Raw genomic sequence first — 20490 nt, 5'->3', positions numbered from 1 at the left:
CCAGTAGTTTTATTTTCACTCCCTATATTGTCTTCTCTAACGTTGAAGGTGTCATAAAGCCGATCATCTCATGAAGAACAAGTCAGGTTTTAGAAGTCCTAAAATGGAGCCCGACTCGGGTGGCCCACCTCCCTCCGACATTCCAGCAGGTGGGACTCAAGCGAACTGAACTCAGTCGTGCACTTGACTGCCGTGGTTGTTATCTTCCATCGTTAGAAGGCCAAACAGGAAATGTTTGTCTACCGCTTCCTGTTTTGCTTTCATTGGGGGTAATTGGATGGATGGACGGACAAATTGGTTAGAGATCACAGTTAAACTCTTGATGCTGCCATTATGTTCATTTTATTTGTGTCTTCACATTTTTATCAACATAGTTTTGATTTTACTTTTATGTACAATACTAACAAACATTAAAAAAGAAGTTAACTTTGGCACTGAAAGGTCACGTGACCCGCCGCCTTCTCTCGCGATAGCACCTGTTTAAAACGTAAACGTGCACCGGCGCCTCATTTTGACAGCAGGAGGCGTCCGAGGGGCGCGTGGCCGCTGCAAGACGAGGAGGAGGAGCGGGGGCGGGACTTGATTCTCATTGTCCGTTGGTTCGGCACAGAGTAAAAAGTGCCAACTTTGCGAAGTTCGGATCGGCGTCGGGGCGACTTGCGTGCTGCTGCCTGGACTGCCGCAGGGACGCATGCACCGTGGCCGGAGGACGCGCGCGGTCGATGGGAGGGCGCACAAGACAGAAGGACGGCAAAAATTGCGAGAAGGATTAAATTGTCCCCTTTGCAACCGCATTCTTTTTGCACGTGCATTGGAGCGACGTGGAATGAGTGGGGCCGCGCGGAAACGGGACTGAGCGCGCGACCTGTGTCCCGGGATCAAGACAGCAGCGGGAGACAGACATGGAGCACTTCTTCCAAGAGGTAACCAAGCAACAGCAGCGTCTGGTGTCTTAAGTTTCCTTCCCATTTCACATCTGCGACTTTGTGCAGCACCCTGGACTGGTCGCCAGTCCGTGTCAGGGCACACAAAGCCAAACCTGGGATTGACTGGGTCGCCTGTCCATGTCAGGGTAGAGCCAGACAAAAGGCAAATCCATCTTAGAGCTCATAAACGCTATGTACTTGTCACTTGACTGTTGCCAAGTTAGTCAAGTCAGGTCACGGTCCGCTGCAGCATCCCTAACTTTGAGTGTGTATGGCTTTTTCATGGCCTGGTGAGATTTTTTTCCTGCTCTTACTCTCGCTGAGAAGAAAATGGAGGACATTGTATGATATAGTTCAAAGGAAACAAAAAAAAAAGACAGTTGCAGAAAAAAATGCTTTTATGCTATTGCAATTACAGCTGTGAATTGCATCATTTGGAAATATTAGATTTTTTATTTTTATTTACACCGAACGCACCCAGGTGGGTTTTTTTAGTAGCCGTTGAAAGGGACCAATAAAATTTGAAGGTCTGCCCAAACTAACTGATTCTTCGCCGTGACCCCATTTTTTAAAATGTTTCCAATCAACTTGGGCTTCATTGTTTAGGTTCGAATGGAGCTTCGAAGAAGAAGGTTAAGATCCAGACGAGTGCTTGAGAAGACGAGCTGTTCTCATGAGTGGAGTAGTCTTATGTTGTGTCAATAGTGGCCCTGAGCTTGTTGTTCAATATTTGTTTTGTACGCCACGATTTTGACAAAGCCGTCCAACCGGTTTTTGTCCTTAGGTGTAACGAACGGTTCCAGTAAACAAAACTTTTGAAAGTTTTGCCTCTTCCTGCTCTCCGGGTCTTCTAATCTCACGTGACGGTGACGAGACAAACGTTGGTCTTGCTTCCCTCGAGAGCGAGAGGAGGAAAAAAAATGTTGGGAGGGTAATGCTTGACTGCGGTCTCAAATATCAGCCGCCTGCTTCACTAATCGGCGTGGAAACAAAGAGGCCAGGCAGAGAAGAAAAGCAGACTTCACGCAAGCACTTTGAGCAACGTTTTTCATTCCATAGCTAACTCAAGGTTTTTGAGACGGTTTTTGGAACCAAATTCCAAGTATTGTACGGCCTTCCGAACTGGACTAAACAAAGAAAACCAAGAGTCAAGCACAAAAGCGGAACTTTTGAGACAAATAAGCGCTCAAGTTTATAAGCTTGTATGTCTTGCTTCAGAAATAAAAAAATCTCAGCTGAGGCCAATTTGGAATGTTTACAACTCCTTAGTTGCCGATCCAGCGCACCAATCAGACGACGTCAACCACTTCCTGTCTCCTCCTACTTTTGCTTCTCGAAATGGAAGTTTGGTTTTGTTCAGCGAAGCGAGAAGGTTTTCCTAGGCCGAGGCCTCCCCTCGGGAACCGCTGCGGCAAAATGACGCCGGCCAGTCGTCGCTGGCGACTGCCACTTTTATTTTTGTTTCTTTCTTTGGGAATTTGCCCAACATTGAACTCCCTCTTAAGGTAGCGCGATGAGCTCATCAGCAAATGTAACGAGGCGACAAACTCTCAAGCACAAAACTAGACTGCTCAAAGTTTCGTGTCATGTTGTGCGTGACTTCGTGTGTATATGTGTGTTGCTGAAGTGTGTGCGCACGCTTTTCCAGAGGTCGTGGGGATGTTGCGAGCGACTGATCAGATTGGACACTAGCCCAATAGCCACTTCCTGGAAGACGAGACAAAACAGCAGCCGAGCCCAAAGCAAAGTAAACAAATCTCCATTAGAGCTAATTAGCTGCCAAAGTTATGTATGGCGTGCGTGTGTGAGCGTGCACAGGGGGGGCGATCTTGTGGACAGAGTTTCGGATTCGGATTTTCTTCTTCCAAAAAGTCCAACTGCAGCTGGACGGCACATGGTGGAACTGTCCCAACCGCCGGGCCGCAACCCGCACGCGCACACTTGTGTCAACAGAGTTAAAAGTGAGGCAAAGAAAGTAGGTCAAGTTGTTGGTTTAAAAGCTTGTTCGCGTAGCATAGTCTGCTTCGCTCACAGTCGGGTCGGCGCTGTCGAGTTCGTCGGGGCTTTCTACTTCTCTTGAAGAACCCCTCTTTTTTTTTTTTCAAATTCAAGACATCAATGTTTACTACTGGTGCACAAAATGAGCCATGCATGAACATCACCTTGTTTAAAGAACAAAACCAACACAATGCATTAAATCAAAACAAATGACATGATGTGTTTTGACTAAGAAAAAATGCTAATGAAGTCACCTTGAATCTTTTAATAGTGTGCATCAAGTGGACACGTGAAGTCATGTTCGTTGAAGTAAGAGTGTCAAAGGGCTTCATAAGGCCAAATAGAATATTAACGACATCCCCTGCGCTAAAGCCCGCACCCAGCTATCGACTAAGCTAACAGTTGTAAAAGCAACATTCCGTTAATTAACACGTAGCTGCTGATGGATGCTAAGCTATCTGTGTCAAAGGAACGTGCTTGAATGAGTGTTTTGTTTGCTAAATGTCGCATGACACTGAGGTCAAGTCTGTTTTTGCTCAAACGGTTGTGCTTGTCGCAGCTGATGCTAAGTCGGGCTAGCAGCGTCGACAAGAATGTTATTTGACACAAAATAAATCTGCTTGAGCCCCACTGAAAAAGTGAACATTCCAGGAAGGCTGATGATCCTCTTTCCGACTACACAGCTCACTCACCCTGGCCCCCCAGACGCAACCCTCCACATTCCATTGCGCGAACAAAACGTTGTGTTGGGTGTTGATGTTTGCATGTTGGAATAAAAGGACAACGAGGAAGTTGCCCTGTAAGCATCATAGGGCTTTAAAAACAATCAAACCCTTTTGGGCAGGATGAGGGTCGGGCTTGGGGGCCCGGAGTTGGCTCTGACAGGTTTTGAGCCGCTTCGGGTTTGCGTCGCTTAGCTAGCACGCTTCTGAGTTCAGATGGCCGACGATGGTCGGGGGTTCACCTCGGCTGCCTTTGGGCTAAAAATACTGCGAGACACAGCGGGGAAGTGGGCCGGAAAAGTCTATTTAACTCCAAACATTCTTTTGATGCCGTCGACTTTCCTTGACTGCGCAGGATTTGTCTGTTGGTCGTCCAACTTGGCGACTTCCTGCCTTTGTTGTTTCATGCGGTGGTCCTGAAACGGGACGAGGACAGCTTCTTCCTCAAGTGAGCTTAGCTTTCAACAAGCGGCCAAAGAGAACGCGGGCCTGCAGGCTTGACTCACACATGTGTATTCAAACGTGCATACACATATACACGCACGTGCACGCACGTAGAGACACACAACTACATGCACGCACAACGGGGTAGCTTGGGAAAGTGTCGCCCTTCACGATGCCTGCAAGGCTCCTGTTAAATCGGTTGCCCTCGTGTCACCTTGGCAACGGTGTGATCGTCCCTGATCAACGAGCTGAACTTTGAACCCTGCTTTGTTAATAATTGACTTACACAGCAGCTGTTTGGATTCTTAACATCTGACCCTGATTAATTATGAATGCGGCGGAGCAGTTAATACAAGTATCTAAGAAAACAAACCACAACCATCTTGGGAGACATTTTCTATCGTTGACTCAGACTGTCTTCTGGATCTCGAGGGGTTTTTTTTAGATTTTTTTTTTTTTGCAAGAGTGTGATTTTTGCTTTTTTTGCTGGTGCGACGGCGTGACAAGCAGCTGGGCCCTTCTCCCGCTTCTGGGCTTCCCGCTCACAAGGGTACTTTTGTTGGCCTGCGTCGCCGCCGCCAACAGGAAGCGTTTTATCACCCGCTTGTCGTTTGTTGTCTGCCACCGCGAGAAAATCTTCCCACTTGATTTTTGGCTAGGCTGGAAGGCTGCTGCAAATAGCCCTCCCTTCTTTTTTGACATAATTATTTTATTTTTCATGTCCAGAATCCTGACCAGCCTCTGCCACCATCTCGGAAGACGTATGATGACCTGTCGTAGTAACATGGCTCAGTTTAATGATTAACGTTTTACGGCCATGTTTAGTCATCGGTCACGCTCGAGTGTGTCTGCGTGCGTGTGTTTACTTGTGTGTATGATCGGTGTGGCGAATTCAAACAATGTGAATTTTCCAGGCCGATAAAAGTGCTGACACACTCAGAAAATGCAACGACGTTGCAACTTAGGAGTTAACAAAGTTTTGCCAACTTTAGCTTGCCAATGCTGATTATACACGCTGCATGTTGTGAGTTTGCAGGCGTGACTTTAAGAGGGAAGAAAGTGTGTCGCTGCTGGGGGAGGAGGGGGGTGACACACGCTGCAGACAATGAAGGAGGACAAGTGGAAAGTGTGCCACGGGAAGGCCGAGACCCCTGGAGGCCCACCCCTGCCGACCCCTCCCCTTCTTGAGCGGCTCTGTTTTTGTGTGACCAAGTAGCTGTTGTGCTTTTGTCATTTCCTTAAAATCTCTTGGTCACATCGTTTCCCGACAGGCTGATGTTATTTGACCATTTTTGTGTCTGCCATGCTAAAAGTTTGCCCCTGGAGCAACACTCGAACGGGAATGTGAGCAATGTGCGAGTTGCGCATATCAGTGGTGGCCTCCCGGGACACTGGGCTCTTTCTTCAAGACCGAGTCACCAAAAACTCTTTAGTCACACTGGCTCATCCAGCTGTGTGTGTGTGAGACAACTGATGTGACTTGTCAAGACAAAATTAGTGCTTTGGTACCATCTTGAGGCAACCATGTGGGTTGGATTTGGACCAAATTAGTGCTTTGGTGCCACCTTAAGTAATGGCTGTTGTTTGGGTTCTTTGTAGCAGGGGCTACCATACGTATGTCAAGAAACTCGCTACTTTGTTTTGTGCCCACTACATTCGCCTCGATAAAAAGTGTGTGTTCTTCTTCTCAGGCTGGCACTTGGCCTTCTCCTCTCAAACCTTTGTTGACTCGGCAAGGCCGAGTTCGACGTCGCGACGAGAATGAGCCGACGTCTCGGAATGCGCACGCCAAGATAAAACAACCGAGCTCATCTGAAATGTGACTTTGAATTTCTTGCGTTTCAGGCGTACAAGCGCAATGCGCCAACATGCGATGAGCTTCAGCCCGCCCCCGGCGCCGAGAACGAGGGCGGCGACGAGGGCGTGGAGGACATGGCGATGCTGGAGGATCTGCACGACGGCGCCATCATGCACAACCTGTTCCTGCGATACCGCCAAAGGCGCATCTACGTGAGTTTGCTGGTCGGACGCTTTCCCGCTTGTCAGCCTTTCTTTCCCCTTTTGAACATATCATGAAGGCTCAAGATGTCTTCATCAGAACCTCCCCTGAACTGGGAATGTGGAGTCCAGAATATGTGTGAACTGGAATGACTGGAATCCTCATGTGAGCCCTCCCCCCAGTGCGCAGCTGGCTCCAATCGCACAACGCGCACAAAAACGGCAACACACCAGTTGACCCCCAGGCCCCTTTTCTGTCAGTCAGGATCCTGCTGGCGTGATTCCAGAAGATCCTTCATCTTTTCGTTAACATCTTAGGAAAGCAGGACATCCGCACAGAAAATGTTGCTTTCGTTCCCAACCAAAGAAATCTCGTTGTACGTAGAAAAAAAAAGGTTCAAATGAGCAGTAAAAGAAAAAGACCAATGTTTGTTTTCACATGCACGCCAGGAGAGTTTTAAGATGGGGGAGGGGTGGGGGATGGCGTGTGAATGTTCCAAAATCTAATCACAGTGCAGCTAACACACGAGCTGAGCGAGTGCCACTAGTTGGCGGCGTCCCGCCTACATTTCCTGCCGTCACTCAAGCCAGCGTCGCTTTGTCCTTTCTCCAAATTCTTTCACATCTGCTCCTCGTTTTGCTCGCACGGTTGCTCGTCTCGCTTTTGGCAAATTTGGGCTCTGACTGAACTGAGCTGCAAAGAATTGGAATGGCTCGAAATTCTGTTTAGCGTGGGGCTAACACGTTGTAGCTAATGCAAAATTTTAATGTTGCAATGTTGCGGCTCATGTCATTGTTTTCATGAGAACGCCGAGCCGTTATGCAAACTATTTATTGCGGAACGCCGCCGCCGCTCGCCATCGTCATCCAGAGAAGACGAGGGGCCGCGTTTAATGGCGTTAACCAACGGGGGGGGGACTCGTGATGAAAGTCACAGCCAATTAGCTCGCGGCCGGGGCATCGTCGTGGAAATTGTTGCCGGGCGAAGGGGGAGGAGGCCTGGCGGGAACTAATTGAGTCCAAATGGTTGCAATTCTTCAACTTAAGTGGAGAGCTTGCCTCTTTTTGTGCCCCGAGGAGTTTTTTTTTTTCTTTTTTTCGCAACAGTAAGCAAAACATTCCGGAACATTCGGTTTTAAAGTCCCATTTCTTTTTCAATAAAGGGACAAAATGACATTTCAACTGGGTTCTGATAATAAGATGCCTTTTTATCCAGGCACAATTTTGAAAAACAAAGTGTTGCCTCTGTGTCATCCGACAGACGTACATCGGGTCGATCCTGGCGGCGGTGAATCCGTACCAGCCGCTGGCCGGCTTGTACGAACGCAGCGCGGTGGAGCTGTACGCCCGTCATCATCTGGGCCAGATGCCGCCGCACATCTTCGCCGTGGCCAATGAGTGTTACCGCGCGCTGTGGCGGAGGCCACGCAGCCAATGCGTGCTCATCAGGTGGGAACCAACGTTTTATCAAGATTGCTTATCTTGCGGCATCCTCTGGTGACCTCACTTTGACCAAAAGGCCACCGTCCGTCTCCATGTGCAAATCAGCTTCGCTCATTCTTGTTGACTTGACGTCATGCGCACGAAACCTGAAAACGTTTCGTGTTGCTTTTGTAGTCGAAATGTCATTGAGCATTTGGTTTCCGCGGCGACTGCGTTTGGCTGAGCAAACGAAGCATCACGTCACGTGTGCGCCTTGTGCGCTGACCTTTTACTTTCACCCCCCCAGGCAGTATTTTTTTTCCTACTTTTCATTTGTTTTTTCTTTTTAGGTCGCGCAGTTTCTAAGTTGAATTGATTTTGGAGGGGTTTTCATTTTTGTTAACTTTTTGAATTTGGTGGTGTTCACTTTTAGTTGACTTGAGTTTACTCAAGTTTACTCATTTTGTTTGAATTCACTTTACAACATGTTTTGTTTCATCTGGTTTACTTTGTTGTGGTTTTATTCGAGTGTGGTTTGCTTTGCTTTTGACTTGAATTTTTTTAAGAATTGATCTCATTTGGCTTTGCTGTAGGACGTTCTTCGTTGTCTTTGTCTCCGCCTAGTGGACAAAACAATACTGCGTCGTTGACTTTTAGTTCTGCTCTAAAGACAGACAGATATGGATGGATGCCAAGAGGGAAACTGAAATTGTCACGGACGTGTGCAACAATTTGGCGTGATTGATGATGGTGTTTGTTCTTCTTTAGTGGCGAGAGTGGCGCCGGGAAGACTGAAAGCACCAAACTGATTCTCAAGTTCTTGTCGGCCATGAGCCAGCATTCCCTGGAGGTGTCGTCCAAGGAGAGGAGTTCGCGTGTGGAGGAGGCGCTGCTGGAGAGCGGGTGACTCTTAGAATTGTTCTGGAGACTATTCGTTTCCTTGATGACATGAACAGAGTACAAGTGTGACCTTTGTGTCGCCGGCAGGCCCATCATGGAGGCCTTCGGCAACGCGCGGACGCTCTACAACAACAACTCCAGCCGCTTCGGGAAGTTCGTCCAGCTGCATTTCAACCAAAAAGGAAGCATCCAGGGAGGACGCATCGTCGACTGTATCCTCATTCTTCGCTCGCAGAACAGGAAGCTAAATCTAATCATTGCTAATGCTAACCAAACGACTCTCCAATTTAGTTTCAACTAATGTTTGTCAGTTTTATTTGGACGTAGGCTGACTTTTTGTGAACCTTGACTGAAACACCTTTTGACGTCAGACCTCCTGGAGAAGGTGACACTTCTTTGCTCTGTTCAGGCCAAGTCTTTTTTTTTTTTTTTTGTCAAGCTAATCGGGATAGAGCATCGTGTTTAAGCGTGACGCTCTTCTGTTCTCTGCCGCAGAACCGGGTAGTCCGACAGAACGTTGGCGAGAGGAACTATCACATCTTCTATGCTCTGCTCGCAGGCGCCGACCACCAGCAAATGGGTCAGTCGACTCGCGCCCGCATTGCTCGTTGGCAGAATCGAGTCAAGTCCCGTTTGTGTTGCTTGCAGAGCGTTTGGATCTGAGCCCGTCTTGCGCGTATCACTACTTGACCCACTCGGGCGGCCCCCCAGACAACGGCGCCGACGACAAAGGCACTTTTCAAGAGGTTCTGGTGAGTAACACGGCACCACCGCTCGTTTGCCTCTCGAATGTTTGAAAAATTCATTTCGTTCACATGACTCAGAGTTGAACACTGTTGATTCCCGCCTCCCCTGCTTTGCGCTTGTGTCTTTGTCAGAACGCCATGCGGACCATGCACTTCACCGAGGACAACATCTGCGAGATCCTGCGACTCCTGGCAGGGATCCTGCACGCCGGCAACATCCACTTTGTAACGGCCGGAGGGGCCCAGATCGCCTCCAAGTCCGGTGGGTGCCTCCTCCCCCCTCCCCTCCCCCTCCTGCTCGCAAAGCCACGACTGGCCGTTCACGTTTGATCGGCAGCCCTGAGTCAGACGGCGGAGCTCCTGGGCCTGAACCCGGATCAGCTGGCCGAGGTTCTCACACACAGGTCCATGATCCTCCGGGGGGAGGAGATCTCCACCCCGCTCACTGTGGAGCAGGTCAGCGCGCCAACCGGAGCCTTCGTCTTTGATTCCGTCGGCTGTGAACCATTTTTGTTGGCTCCCTGCCACACGGTGACCCGATGACTGGCTTGAACGGTGGAGCCTTCTTCTTTTTTTTTTTTTTCTGGCGCAGGCGGTGGACTCACGAGACTCCATGGCCATGGCACTTTATTCGCAATGCTTCAACTGGATCGTCCGCAAACTCAACGATCGCATCCGAGGGAAAGACGACTTCAAGTCCATCAGCATCCTGGACATCTTTGGGTTTGAAAACTTTGAGGTACGGGAAACGGACTACCCGGAAACGAGGAGGCGCTCGCTCTGTGCTTTTGTTCCACCCCTCTGAGTTTGCAGAGGATTGAGGAACGTCGTGGACATTGTTGTTGACATGCCTTCCGTTTCAGGTCAACCACTTTGAGCAGTTCAACATCAACTACGCCAACGAGAAGCTGCAGGAATATTTCAATAAGCACATTTTCTCCCTGGAGCAACTCGAGTACAACAAGTAAGGCCAACAAAAAGTCACCAAAATGAAAAGTAACTGAAAGGACATCTCGGTTTTTGGAAGACTCTGAGGCCGCTAGTTTGAATATTGAACAAAGTCAAATTGAAATGAAATCCAAATGTGGATGACGCCTCGACCTTCCGCAGGGAAGGTCTGGTGTGGGCCAACATCGACTGGACAGACAACGGCGAGTGTTTGGACTTGATTGAGAAGGTGAGGCAGCGCTTCTGGTTCTGTAGGCCGGGCCGGGTCGGACTGACGTGTGTGCTTCACGCAGAAACTGGGCCTCCTGGCTCTGATCAACGAGGAGAGTCACTTCCCCAAAGCCACGGACGACACGCTGCTGGAGAAACTGCACAGTCAGCACTCGGTACAAAGGCGCCGCCCAACGTGCTCACCTGTGCCACATGATGGGCTTCCTCAAAGAGTTTGCCGTGCGTGCGCTTTGCCTTCCAGAAAAATGCCTTTTACGTGAAGCCTCGCGTGGCCGTTCACTACTTTGGAGTTCGCCATTATGCCGGAGAGGTGAGTTGGCGCCGATGCGCTCGTGTTGAGCCCAGGTGCTAATGAGCGCCGCTGCCACAGGTGGTGTACGACGTGAGGGGCACGCTGGAGAAGAACAGAGACACCTTCCGAGACGACGTCCTCCATCTGCTGCGTGACAGCAGGTGCGCTCCGCCGCGCCGGCCTTCTCTTCCTCCCCAATGTTGCCTTCAAGTGTGAAATGTTGTCATCTGACGTGGATCAATAAAGTATCTATCTTCTTGGCTCAGGTTGGATTTTGTCTACGACCTTTTTGAGCACGTGCTGAGTCGCAACAACCGGGACACGCTGAAGAGCAGCTGCAAGCACCGCCGACCCACCGTCAGCTCGCACTTCAAGGTCCGGTCCTCGTCTTTTTTTTTTTGGGTGTAATTCCACCGGCGGCCACAAGGTGGCGACGTTCTCTTTGATTTGATGCTGTTGAGGGGAAGCCCACCCACTCATTTGTTTTTTCACTTTGAGTCTCTAACAAAAGGCTCAGGAGCACTTTGAGAAGTCATTTAACACGGGCCTGCCTGTGTGTTTTGCGTTTCAGGACTCACTGCACTCCCTGATGGCAACGCTCAGCGCCTCCGACCCGTTCTTCATCCGTTGCATCAAACCAAACACGCACAAGGTGAGTGGGCACACACTTACGCCAGACCTTGGGCTTAGTTGCCGTGACGACCCACTGGGCCGCTCTGTTGTCCTGCTGACTTGGCATCTTGTTCTCTATCACACCCTTGGCACACTTATTTGTTGATCTCAGTTAAAGCCGTCACGTGAGCTGACCATTGGTTGTCACGGGGGGAAGTTACAAAAAAATAATGGATGTACGGACAGATGTCTTGTTTCCAAGAACAGGGCCTTCAAGTCAGATGAATGGTTTTGTGTTGAGCTCACGCTAGCCCTTGCCCCTCCCCTCCCCCGGGCTGCTTTGAATGCACACACACACACGTCAAGCCCGACAAGCGCCTGGCGCAAATGAGCCTCGGCGGGAGACGGGTCGCCTCGGCAACCACGGCCCTCCCATATCCACACGGAAGGAACGTTTCAAAGCCTTTGTTAGCTTGAGCCAGCAAACCGCAACCAGGCCAAGTCGTGTGTCTCCCTTGGGAAGTTTTTGTGGCCGGCCGGCGCTCCAGGATGCAGGGTGAGGCGGGATGCCGCGTGCGTGCGTGCCTTAGACGTGTGTATGCGCGCGTGTGCACTTTGAATGGCGCTCTTGCATGTCGGTGTTTTTCTTGAAGCCAGCAATGACACACGAGACTGCAAATGGTTTCTCGGTCGCTGCTAACTTGGCGTCGTGCGGCTACGGATACACGGTATTTGAGTCAGAAGCAAATTGTTGCTATCAATCCTAACAAAAGTTGTCAAAGAATGTGATTGTCGGGTCATCTGTCAACTTTTTGGGAACTAAAATTATTCGCTGACTTAATGTGGTTCTTGATGAGACGTCAACGCCGTTTCATTTCACAGTTGGTTTTAAAAGGCTGCAGTTGTTTTTATCTTGTGCTGCTTTTGGGCTCTTTCTCCAACTTAAGATGCAGTCCATCTTTTTTTTCCTTCTTGGAAAAAAGCTGCCTTACTTCGCATGTCAATTTAATAGGAGCAGCAACAAGTTGTTGTGTGATTGACTCCATTTCACTGACGATCAAATATTAAAATCAGATTCAGTGTTGTGGCCATGATTTTGTTTCTCATGAATTTTTATCATTATTAAAAAGAATGAAGGATGCCAGAATTTTGGAGAGGGGGGCTGATTTTTGTGACAATGGCGCTTTTTGTGAGCAATCCCTGTTCAAAGTGCTTTTCCAAGTGTCTCGGGTAAGACCAAGGAAAACGTGCATTTTACGGACAGCGCCCGCCTTTGTGCCGCTGTCGTATGCAAATGAGCTTTGCGCTAATGAGCCCGTGCTTCTTAAAGGCTGACATTGAAGGGGTAGTTCTGTCCTAATCAAAGCCGTCTCTCATCGGGAGACCCCCGGCACCCTCCTGCGCCCACTGAGACTGACGGGAGAGCACACCAAAGTGGCGCCCTCTCTTCTCCATGCCACCACGGAATGTGATGTGACGCACGTTTGAACGCCATCAATTCAAACGATAGCAAGCGAGCAGAAATGTTGTCTTGTGTGGCTCCACTTTCAGCTGCCTCGTGTTCCTCTTTTGGCCATTGCGTGCCAATCCTATAGGCATTTTGGTCATTTTCCAAAAGAGTCAGCAAAGCAAAGCTGCTGAAGTAGCAGCTGACAGGTCGTTTTGGATGAATATTTTGATTTTTGTTGAGAATTTTGTCGAAACAAATGCTACAAATAATCAGCCTGGTTTGATGCCGGCACAGATGCCTGAGCACTTTGACACAGCGGTGGTTCTCAACCAGCTGAGGTATTCGGGCATGCTGGAGACGGTGAAGATCCGACGTGCCGGCTTTCCCGTGCGGCGACCTTTCCAGGAGTTCTGCTGCAGGTGGGTGGTCTCCAGGGGTACCCACGAGAGCACCGCCCACTGACTTATGTCCTTCCTCAGATACCAAGTTCTGATGCGGGATGGGCTGACAGCGGCAGACGCCAGGGGGCGCTGCGCTGAGCTGCTTCAGCGTTACGACAGCAGTGCCACCGACTGGCAGATGGGCAAGACCAAGGTGAGCCGCGTTGATTTTTTTTGTGTGCTGTGACGTGAATGGTTGTTTTTGTACTCAGGTGTTCCTCAGGGAAGGCCTGGAGCACCGTCTGGAGAAGCAGCGTGAGGTGGTGGTGCTCCGAGCCGCTGTGATCATCCGGGCGCACGTGGCTGGCTACGTGGTCAGGTAGGTAGGAAGTGGAATGGAATTCTGCGCAAACCGTTGTCGTCACATTTGAGACGTTTGGGTCTGTGCGTAGGAAGCGGTACCGTCGGTTGGTGCGCTGCGTCCTGCTCATCCAGAAGAACTACCGCGCCTTCTACTGGCGCAGGAAGTTCCTGCTGCTGCGCTGGGCGGCGCTCACGCTGCAGACGCGCCTGCGAGGTCACATGGCCAGACGCCTGGTGAGACGGATGCTGGACGAGAGTCAGGCGAGGAAGCGGGAGCAAGAGGAGCAAGAGGAAAGGTCGCTAAACTGCTCGGCGTTGCTCATCCGAACAATTAACACAAAAGTGCCGTTACAGATCGTGCTTTGTATTTTGTGTTGGCAGAGAGAGACAGCGGCTGGAGGAGGAACAGCTCGCTCAAGAGGTAGCAGAATGAGTTTGAGATGCTTTGTTATGGACATTTTGACGTCATCTGCCACATCTTTGGTGATCTTCAGGCATTCAGGAGGCGCGAGGAGCCTTGTCCAGCTCAACAACTGGTGGTTGAGCCTCAGCTGGCCCAAAAACACCACTCACCCGACACTTTGAAGGAGACCTTGGAGGAGTCTTCTCAGACATTGGATCTATTTTCGGAGGAGGAGGATGACAAAGCCCTCCGTCCTCAGGAGGCCTCCCAGGTGGAGGAGATCCTGCGACTGGAGCGGGAGATCCAGTCCCTGCAGATGAAGAAGGAACGCCAGGAGTTATCCCTGACGGAGGCATCGCTGCTCCGCCTCCAGCTGCTCCGTGACCAGGAGCTCAAGCACCTGGAGGATGAGGCCTGCGAGGCGGCACAGCACTTCCTTCGCTCGCTCAACTTCGACGAAATCGACGAGTGCGTCAGGAACATTGAGAGCTCGCTGGGAGTGGACGGCGACCAAGAAAAGGAGGATGGGTGGCGGCGAGCGGACCGCGAGGAGGAGGATGTGGACGAAGGCTTCGGGGCGGACGACGAGCCGGTTAAGGACTCGCCAAACCCCAGTGAACACGGACACTCGGACGGCCAGCGCACCAGCGGAATCCGAACCAGCGATGACTCCTCCGAGGAGGACCCGTACGCCAACGACGGCGTGGTCCCGCCGCCGCCCGCCGCCGTGCTCCTGCTGGAACCGCCGTGCGAGCTCATCCCGCCGGACGAGGACTCGGATTACGATCAGGACGACGAGAGCGCCGTCGCGTCCGGCGGCAGCATGGCAGCGCTCTCTAACGCTAACGATGAGCGGTGGTCGCCCGATGGCTGTCGCTCGTCTGGAACATACAACAGCTCCGGAGCGTACCGTTTCGGCTCGGAAGAAGCGCAGTCCTCGGTACGGCACGCTCACAAATGCCACTTCCTTAATATCCGCGTCACAAACAAGAGGCTTCCTTCTCAAGATTGTCTTTTGTTTTTTTCCGACATGTCAGTTTGAGGACAGCGAGGACGACTTTGACAGATTGGACACGGACGACGAGCTGTCGTACCGCCGAGACTCCGTCTACAGCTGCGTCACGCTGCCCTACTTCCACAGCTTCTTGCACATCAAAGGTACGTCCGTGTCTCGAAATGAACGCACGTGAAGCCTGGCAGGCCTGGGCTTAGGTTTCCCTGGCGTTCCCCGCAGGCGGCCTGATGAACATGTGGAAGCGGCGCTGGTGCGTGCTGAAGGACGAGACCTTCCTGTGGTTCCGCGCCAAGCAGGAGGCGCTGAAGCAAGGCTGGCTGCACAAGAAAGGCGGAGGATCGTCCACGCTGTCACGCCGAAACTGGAAGCGACGATGGTTCGTCCTCCGGCACAGCAAGCTCATGTACTTTGAAAACGACGGCGAAGACAAGCTCAAGGGGGTGTTGGACATTCGCACCGCCAAGTGAGTACACAGCAAAATAGCCGAGACGAACTGTGGCTCTTGGGTTTGTTGCAGCTCGAGCTTTCCTCAAGCGCGAGGAACCCCATGGCTGCTTTTGTCGTTTGTGACTCGTCGCTAACAGTCCAACGGGTGTCCTTGCAGAGAGGTGATCGACAACGCCGACAAGGAAAACGGCATCGATATCATCACGACGGAGAGAACGTACCACTTGGTTGCGGAGACTGCAGAGGACGCCAGGTCAGGGGGCTTCGGGTTGTCGCTTGACTATCGTGATATTGGCGCCGATGTGTTGACGCCGTCGCCTGTTGCAGCCAGTGGTTCAGCGTGCTGAGTCAGGTCCACGGCTCCACTGAGCAGGAAATCGGTGAGATGCACGACGAGCAGGCCAACCCGCAGAACGCCGTGGTGAGTTGAGCGAGGCAGACAAAAGCCGCAAGTGGTGGTCCGGCAGCATGATCCATGGTCTTCCGGTCCTTCAGGGTACGCTGGACGTGGGCACCATTGACTCGGCGTGCGCGGCTGACAATCCAGAGAGGTGAGGACGCCGTTAGCGTGCCGTTTCCCAGAGTCGGGAGCTCACATCGCACCCCCCCCCCAAAACCCCCTAGGCCCAACTCCTTCGTCATCATCACGGCCAACCGGGTCCTCCATTGCAACGCCGACACGCCTGAGGAGATGCACCACTGGATCACGCTGCTGCAGCGTGCCAAGGGTGACGCCCGCGTGGACGGCCAGGAGTTCATCATACGAGGTTAAAAAAAAAAAAGTCTTGCAGACTGGCAAAAAGTTGTGATTTGACAATTTTGTGCGTGTCAGGTTGGCTGCACAAGGAGATGAAGAGCAGCGTGGTGGGCGTGGCTGTGGGCAGCAAAGCCTCGCTCAAGCTGAAGAAGCGCTGGTTCCTGCTAACCCACAACTCCCTGGACTACTACAAGAGCTCGGAGCGCGGCGCCCTCAAGTTGGGCACGCTGGTGCTCAACAGTTTGTGCTCGGTAGTGCCGCCCGACGACAGAGTCTTCAAGGATACCGGTGGGCCGCCAAACCGTCCGCCCTTCCCCCGTGTGTCACCGCCGCCCTTCTGACGTCTGTCGCTCGCAGGCTACTGGAACGTCGTCGTCCACGGCCGTAAGCATTCGTACCGCCTCTACTGCAAACTCCTCAACGAGGCCATCCGCTGGGCCGCGGCCGTCCAGAACGTCATCGACGCCAAGGCGCCCATTGACACGCCCACGCAGCAGCTCATGCTGCAAATCAAGGTAGCCGACTGGCAGAAGAACGCCTGCCTGTCTCGTGCAAGAAAACACAGTGTGTGCTTGGTTCCGTGTGCATAGGAGAATAGCCTCAACCCCGAAGTGGTGGAGCAGATCTATAGGAGGAACCCCATCCTGCGCTACAGCCAGCACCCACTGCACTCACCACTTCTACCGCTGCCCTACGGAGATGTGCACCAGGCCTCTGGTGCGTGCCTCTTTCCGTCCGTCCAGCGACGGGAGGCTTCGTGCTCACCTGGCGCTTTCGCTCCTTCAGGCCCAAGGACGTGCGGCACCCTGCAGGAAGAGGCGCTGGCGGCCTTTGCTCGCCTGCGGCAGCTGGAGGGCGCAGCCGACCCAGCGCCGGGCATCGGGGCGCTCCTGAGGGCGTGCCGGGAGCCACGTGCCCTCCGCGACGAGCTCTACTGCCAGCTGGTCAAGCAGACGGCACGCCCACCCGGGCCCCACGGCCCCGCCAACCTTGCCCGCTGGAAGACGCTGGCGTGCGCCGCCTGCGCCTTCCTGCCCGGCAGGAGCGTCCTCGCCTACGTCCGCCTGCACCTCAAGAGGTAGTGCCGCCGTCAGTTCTTCAGAGTCGGTTCTTCTGCATTTTTCACTTATCTACTCAATTTTCCAAAATTCACCTTTCCAATGTCATCTTTTTGGGATTTTTTTTCCTCATTTTCTACTGTGTCACATTTTGCCCCCATGTTGCTCCCGCCACCGCAGGACTCGAGAGGCGTTCCCCGGCACAGAGATTGAGCGCTACGCCGCTTTTGCGCTGGATGCGCTGAAGAAGACGCGCGGGCGGGAGAACGTCCCCTCGCTGGAAGAGATTCGGGCCGTGGTGGAGCGACGGGACATGAACACCACTGTGCATTGTCACGGCGGAGGTTGCTGCAAGATCACCATCAACTCGCACACCACTGCCGGCGAGGTGAGACGCCGTGCCGTGGTCAACACCTCATTGTCGGCGCCTACAAACTAAAACCTGGATTGAAGCTAAAATAGTCGTTGATTGAATTGCGTAGTTTCCATGGTAACGAGGTCCCCGTGAAGGACCTTGTGAAACTATCGCAGATGACCGTGCGTGTGTATGTGACGTGTCCATGCAAGGTGGTGGAGAAGCTGCTGCGCGGTCTGGTCATGGAGGACAGCAGGAACATGTTTGCGCTCTTCGAGCACAACGACACGGTGGAGAAAGCCATTGAGAGCCGTGCTGTGGTCGCCGACGTCCTCGCCAAGTTTGAAAGGTCAGCGCTGCGATTGTGCTTTGTTGTCGTTCAGCAGTCATAAAAACGTGTGTGCGTGGACACTGCAGATTGTCCTTCAGTCCAGATGAGGGCGGCGCAGGCTGGAAGTTGTACTTCAAACTCTACTGCTTCCTGGACGTGGACAACGTTCCCAAAGACAGCGTGGAGTTTGCCTTCATGTTTGAACAGGTGACCACCAGCACACCACACTGGTCTTGCGCCACCACTGATCGATTGATTGACCGTATCAACACCAGGCCATTTTAATTGGCAAAATATGATCATTTACAAGTGCAAGCGCTTGCATTCGAAAATGCCAAAAACAACATCAGGAGGACCACCAAGCGTGTGTGGTGTAGCAAAAGCGGTGAAGGATGCCTTTGTACGTGCAGGCTCACGAAGCGGTGATCCGCGGTCAGTATCCAGCCCCCGAGGAGACTCTGCAGTTCCTGTCGGCGTTGCGGCTTCAGTACCTTCTGGGGGACCAAAGCCCCGGGGCCCATGTGCCTGACACCTCGCAGGTGTTTCCCATGGCTCGCCTGCGGACCCGTGTGCAGAACTCAGCGCGGAGCTTTGCCCCGGGGGTTGAACGCTCAGGGACGTCGGAGCGCAAGCGGTCTAGCTTCCTAGAGGGAACGCTGAGGCGCAGCCTGCGCGGCGGCTCGCTCGGCCGGCGCCGCTCGGACTCCGACAACGGGCTAGAGGCCTGGCTGAGGGAGGAGGCGGAGGCCATCCGGACCGGCATGCTGGAGAAGTGGAGCAAGCTGCGCGGCGTCACGCGGGAGCAGGCCATGCGCAAGTACATGGCGCTGGTCCGCGACTGGCCCGGCTACGGATCCACGCTCTTCAATGTAGAGGTGAATGGAACATTGGGTTTTTTTGTGTTCTACCTTTTAAATGTTCAACCATAGCGGCAAACTTTGCTGATGAGCTCGTAGCTCGCGGCTTGACTGTGTTGGAATGTTTTGTCCCCCAGTGCGGTGATGGCACTTTCCCGCTGGAGCTGTGGCTGGGCGTGAGCCGCGAAGCCGTCTCTGTGTACAAGCGGGGCGAACCGCGCCCTCTGGAGGTTTTCCCCTACGAGCGCATCCTGTCCTTTGGGGCGCCGCTCTCCAACACCTACAAGATCGCCGTGGATGGACGAGAACTCGTCTTTGAGACCCAAACGGTAAGGCGGGGGGGGAAAATAACAATCCGTTTGTCGCGTCGGGTGACACGAGCGGTTCTTATTCGTGGCCCAAAGCACCAAGCAACCAACCCAGCCATCAACTAACCGATCAACAAACGACCAAGCAACAAAATCAAGTACAACTTGATATTTAGTCACTTTACCCTCACTGTTGTCTAGGTGATGGCCATCGCCAAGCTGATGAAGGCGTACGTCGGCATGATGGTGCAGAAGCGCTACAGCAACTGTCAGTCGCTCGGTGGCCAATGCGGCGTCCGGTGAGCCCCGAGAACCGCTCCCATCCTATCCAATTGCCAACGGTTGGTCCTCTTGGCGCTCAACTTTCTTGGCTGGACCAAACATGACTTCCAAAAGCAGGACAGGATGAGATTTGGAAGAGGGACCAGTAGGGGACCGCACTCAGTTTTTATTTGGACCTCGCTTCGGAGAAAATATTTTATTTACTGTCATTTTGGAACTTTATGATAAGCACTCAAGCGCGTTTTCATAGTCTAAGAGACTTTGAAAAGAATGTAAAGAAAAAAAAACATGTAAATAAGCCCGTCTTGAACATTTCAAGGTTGCCTCGAGTGTTCTGATTGTTTGACTTACCACACAAATGCCTGATGAAAAAAAACGAAACAAAAACAACCGCTGTGGTCTTTTGAAACGAAGAGTTGGATCCATTTGAACTTACTATGGCAATGTCAATAAAGCACTTGCTGCTCCATGGGGACATGCTAGTGGTGTTAGCTAGCAGAACTTCTCAAACTTTGTCGGTCCACAAAGAACCCAAAGGCCTTTTCAACAAGTGGCAGCACACACTGTCTGGTGTGCTAACTTGTCAACATTTTCATTCCTCCTTGTTCTGAATCTTCATCTTCAAATGAACAGCCTATCCAAACTACTGTGACCAAATGTTGGTTAAAATCTGCTTTTGGGACTTGAAGAGTGCGTTGCCATGGTTGCAAGCTTTCCTAAAAGTCCAGAGATTCTGCCACACGTCAGCGGGCCATCCAAAGAGAGAGACACACACACACACACGCGCAAGTGCCTTCTTTGCTGTACATGTATTTTGATGTCTTTGTGCAATGATTCTCTTCATCTTTTCTGATGCTGGCTGTACATGTTCTTGTTTTTTTTTTGTTACGCTCCATGAGAACATTTGGATAATAAACAAGATTCTCACAAAGTGTCTCTCAAATATTACAAACAACATAAATAATTGTCATGACACTTGTTAGAGATTTGCTCACTCCAACTTATTTTGCAAGAACCACACGGGAGACAAGCAAGTCCTTTCAGACACCTGCAGGTGGAGAGTTCACTCGCTCAAGGAATGAAATCTGAAAGTCTCCTCCCTGCAAGGGCATATTTATTAGGAGGAACAGAGTGGGGGTGAGAGTGGACAGGTTTGGCGAACCCCCGGCCTCTGATAAGATCAGAGCAGGGGGTGTTTTACACTGTTGTGGGAAACAGAACAACTTTGATTGCTTCCCCTGCAGC

At 51.9% G+C, this 20490-nt stretch overlaps 1 protein-coding gene across 1 annotated transcript; it reads left to right on the top strand.

Moving 5' to 3' along the window:
- Positions 1-593: 593 nt before the first annotated feature.
- myo10 (myosin X) lies at positions 594-20176 on the top strand. The gene is made up of 40 exons (XM_049746713.2): positions 594-923; positions 5936-6100; positions 7350-7537; positions 8279-8413; positions 8498-8622; positions 8782-8795; positions 8906-8990; positions 9059-9162; positions 9289-9418; positions 9494-9612; positions 9749-9895; positions 10020-10120; positions 10267-10333; positions 10398-10490; positions 10577-10645; positions 10706-10788; positions 10894-11002; positions 11199-11279; positions 12984-13108; positions 13169-13283; positions 13342-13448; positions 13522-13728; positions 13814-13853; positions 13927-14775; positions 14873-14993; positions 15070-15313; positions 15455-15550; positions 15625-15718; positions 15793-15848; positions 15922-16064; positions 16130-16342; positions 16412-16569; positions 16645-16771; positions 16841-17132; positions 17293-17500; positions 17680-17816; positions 17885-18005; positions 18209-18673; positions 18793-18984; positions 19165-20176. The coding sequence occupies exons 1-40, from the start codon at positions 903-905 to the stop codon at positions 19264-19266; spliced, it is 6048 nt and encodes a 2015-aa protein (XP_049602670.1). The 5' UTR covers positions 594-902; the 3' UTR covers positions 19267-20176.
- The last annotated feature ends 314 nt before the right edge of the window (positions 20177-20490 follow it).

Source organism: Syngnathus scovelli, chromosome 17, assembly GCF_024217435.2.
Source record: "Syngnathus scovelli strain Florida chromosome 17, RoL_Ssco_1.2, whole genome shotgun sequence".
Classification (NCBI taxonomy): domain Eukaryota; kingdom Metazoa; phylum Chordata; class Actinopteri; order Syngnathiformes; family Syngnathidae; genus Syngnathus; species Syngnathus scovelli.
The sequence above is the reverse complement of the archived record's forward strand: the minus strand, read 5'-3'. Positions and strand labels throughout refer to the sequence as shown.

What these genes read in the sequence shown, in the direction of transcription:
- myo10 (XM_049746713.2), top strand. Translation starts at nt 903, where the DNA reads ATGGAGCACTTCTTCCAAGAG. An exon ending in AACTGCACAGTCAGCACTCG is followed by an intron (nt 10,491 to 10,576) that starts GTACAAAGGCGC and finishes TTTGCCTTCCAG; the next exon opens with AAAAATGCCTTTTACGTGAA. An exon ending in CCACGCTCTTCAATGTAGAG is followed by an intron (nt 18,674 to 18,792) that starts GTGAATGGAACA and finishes TTTGTCCCCCAG; the next exon opens with TGCGGTGATGGCACTTTCCC.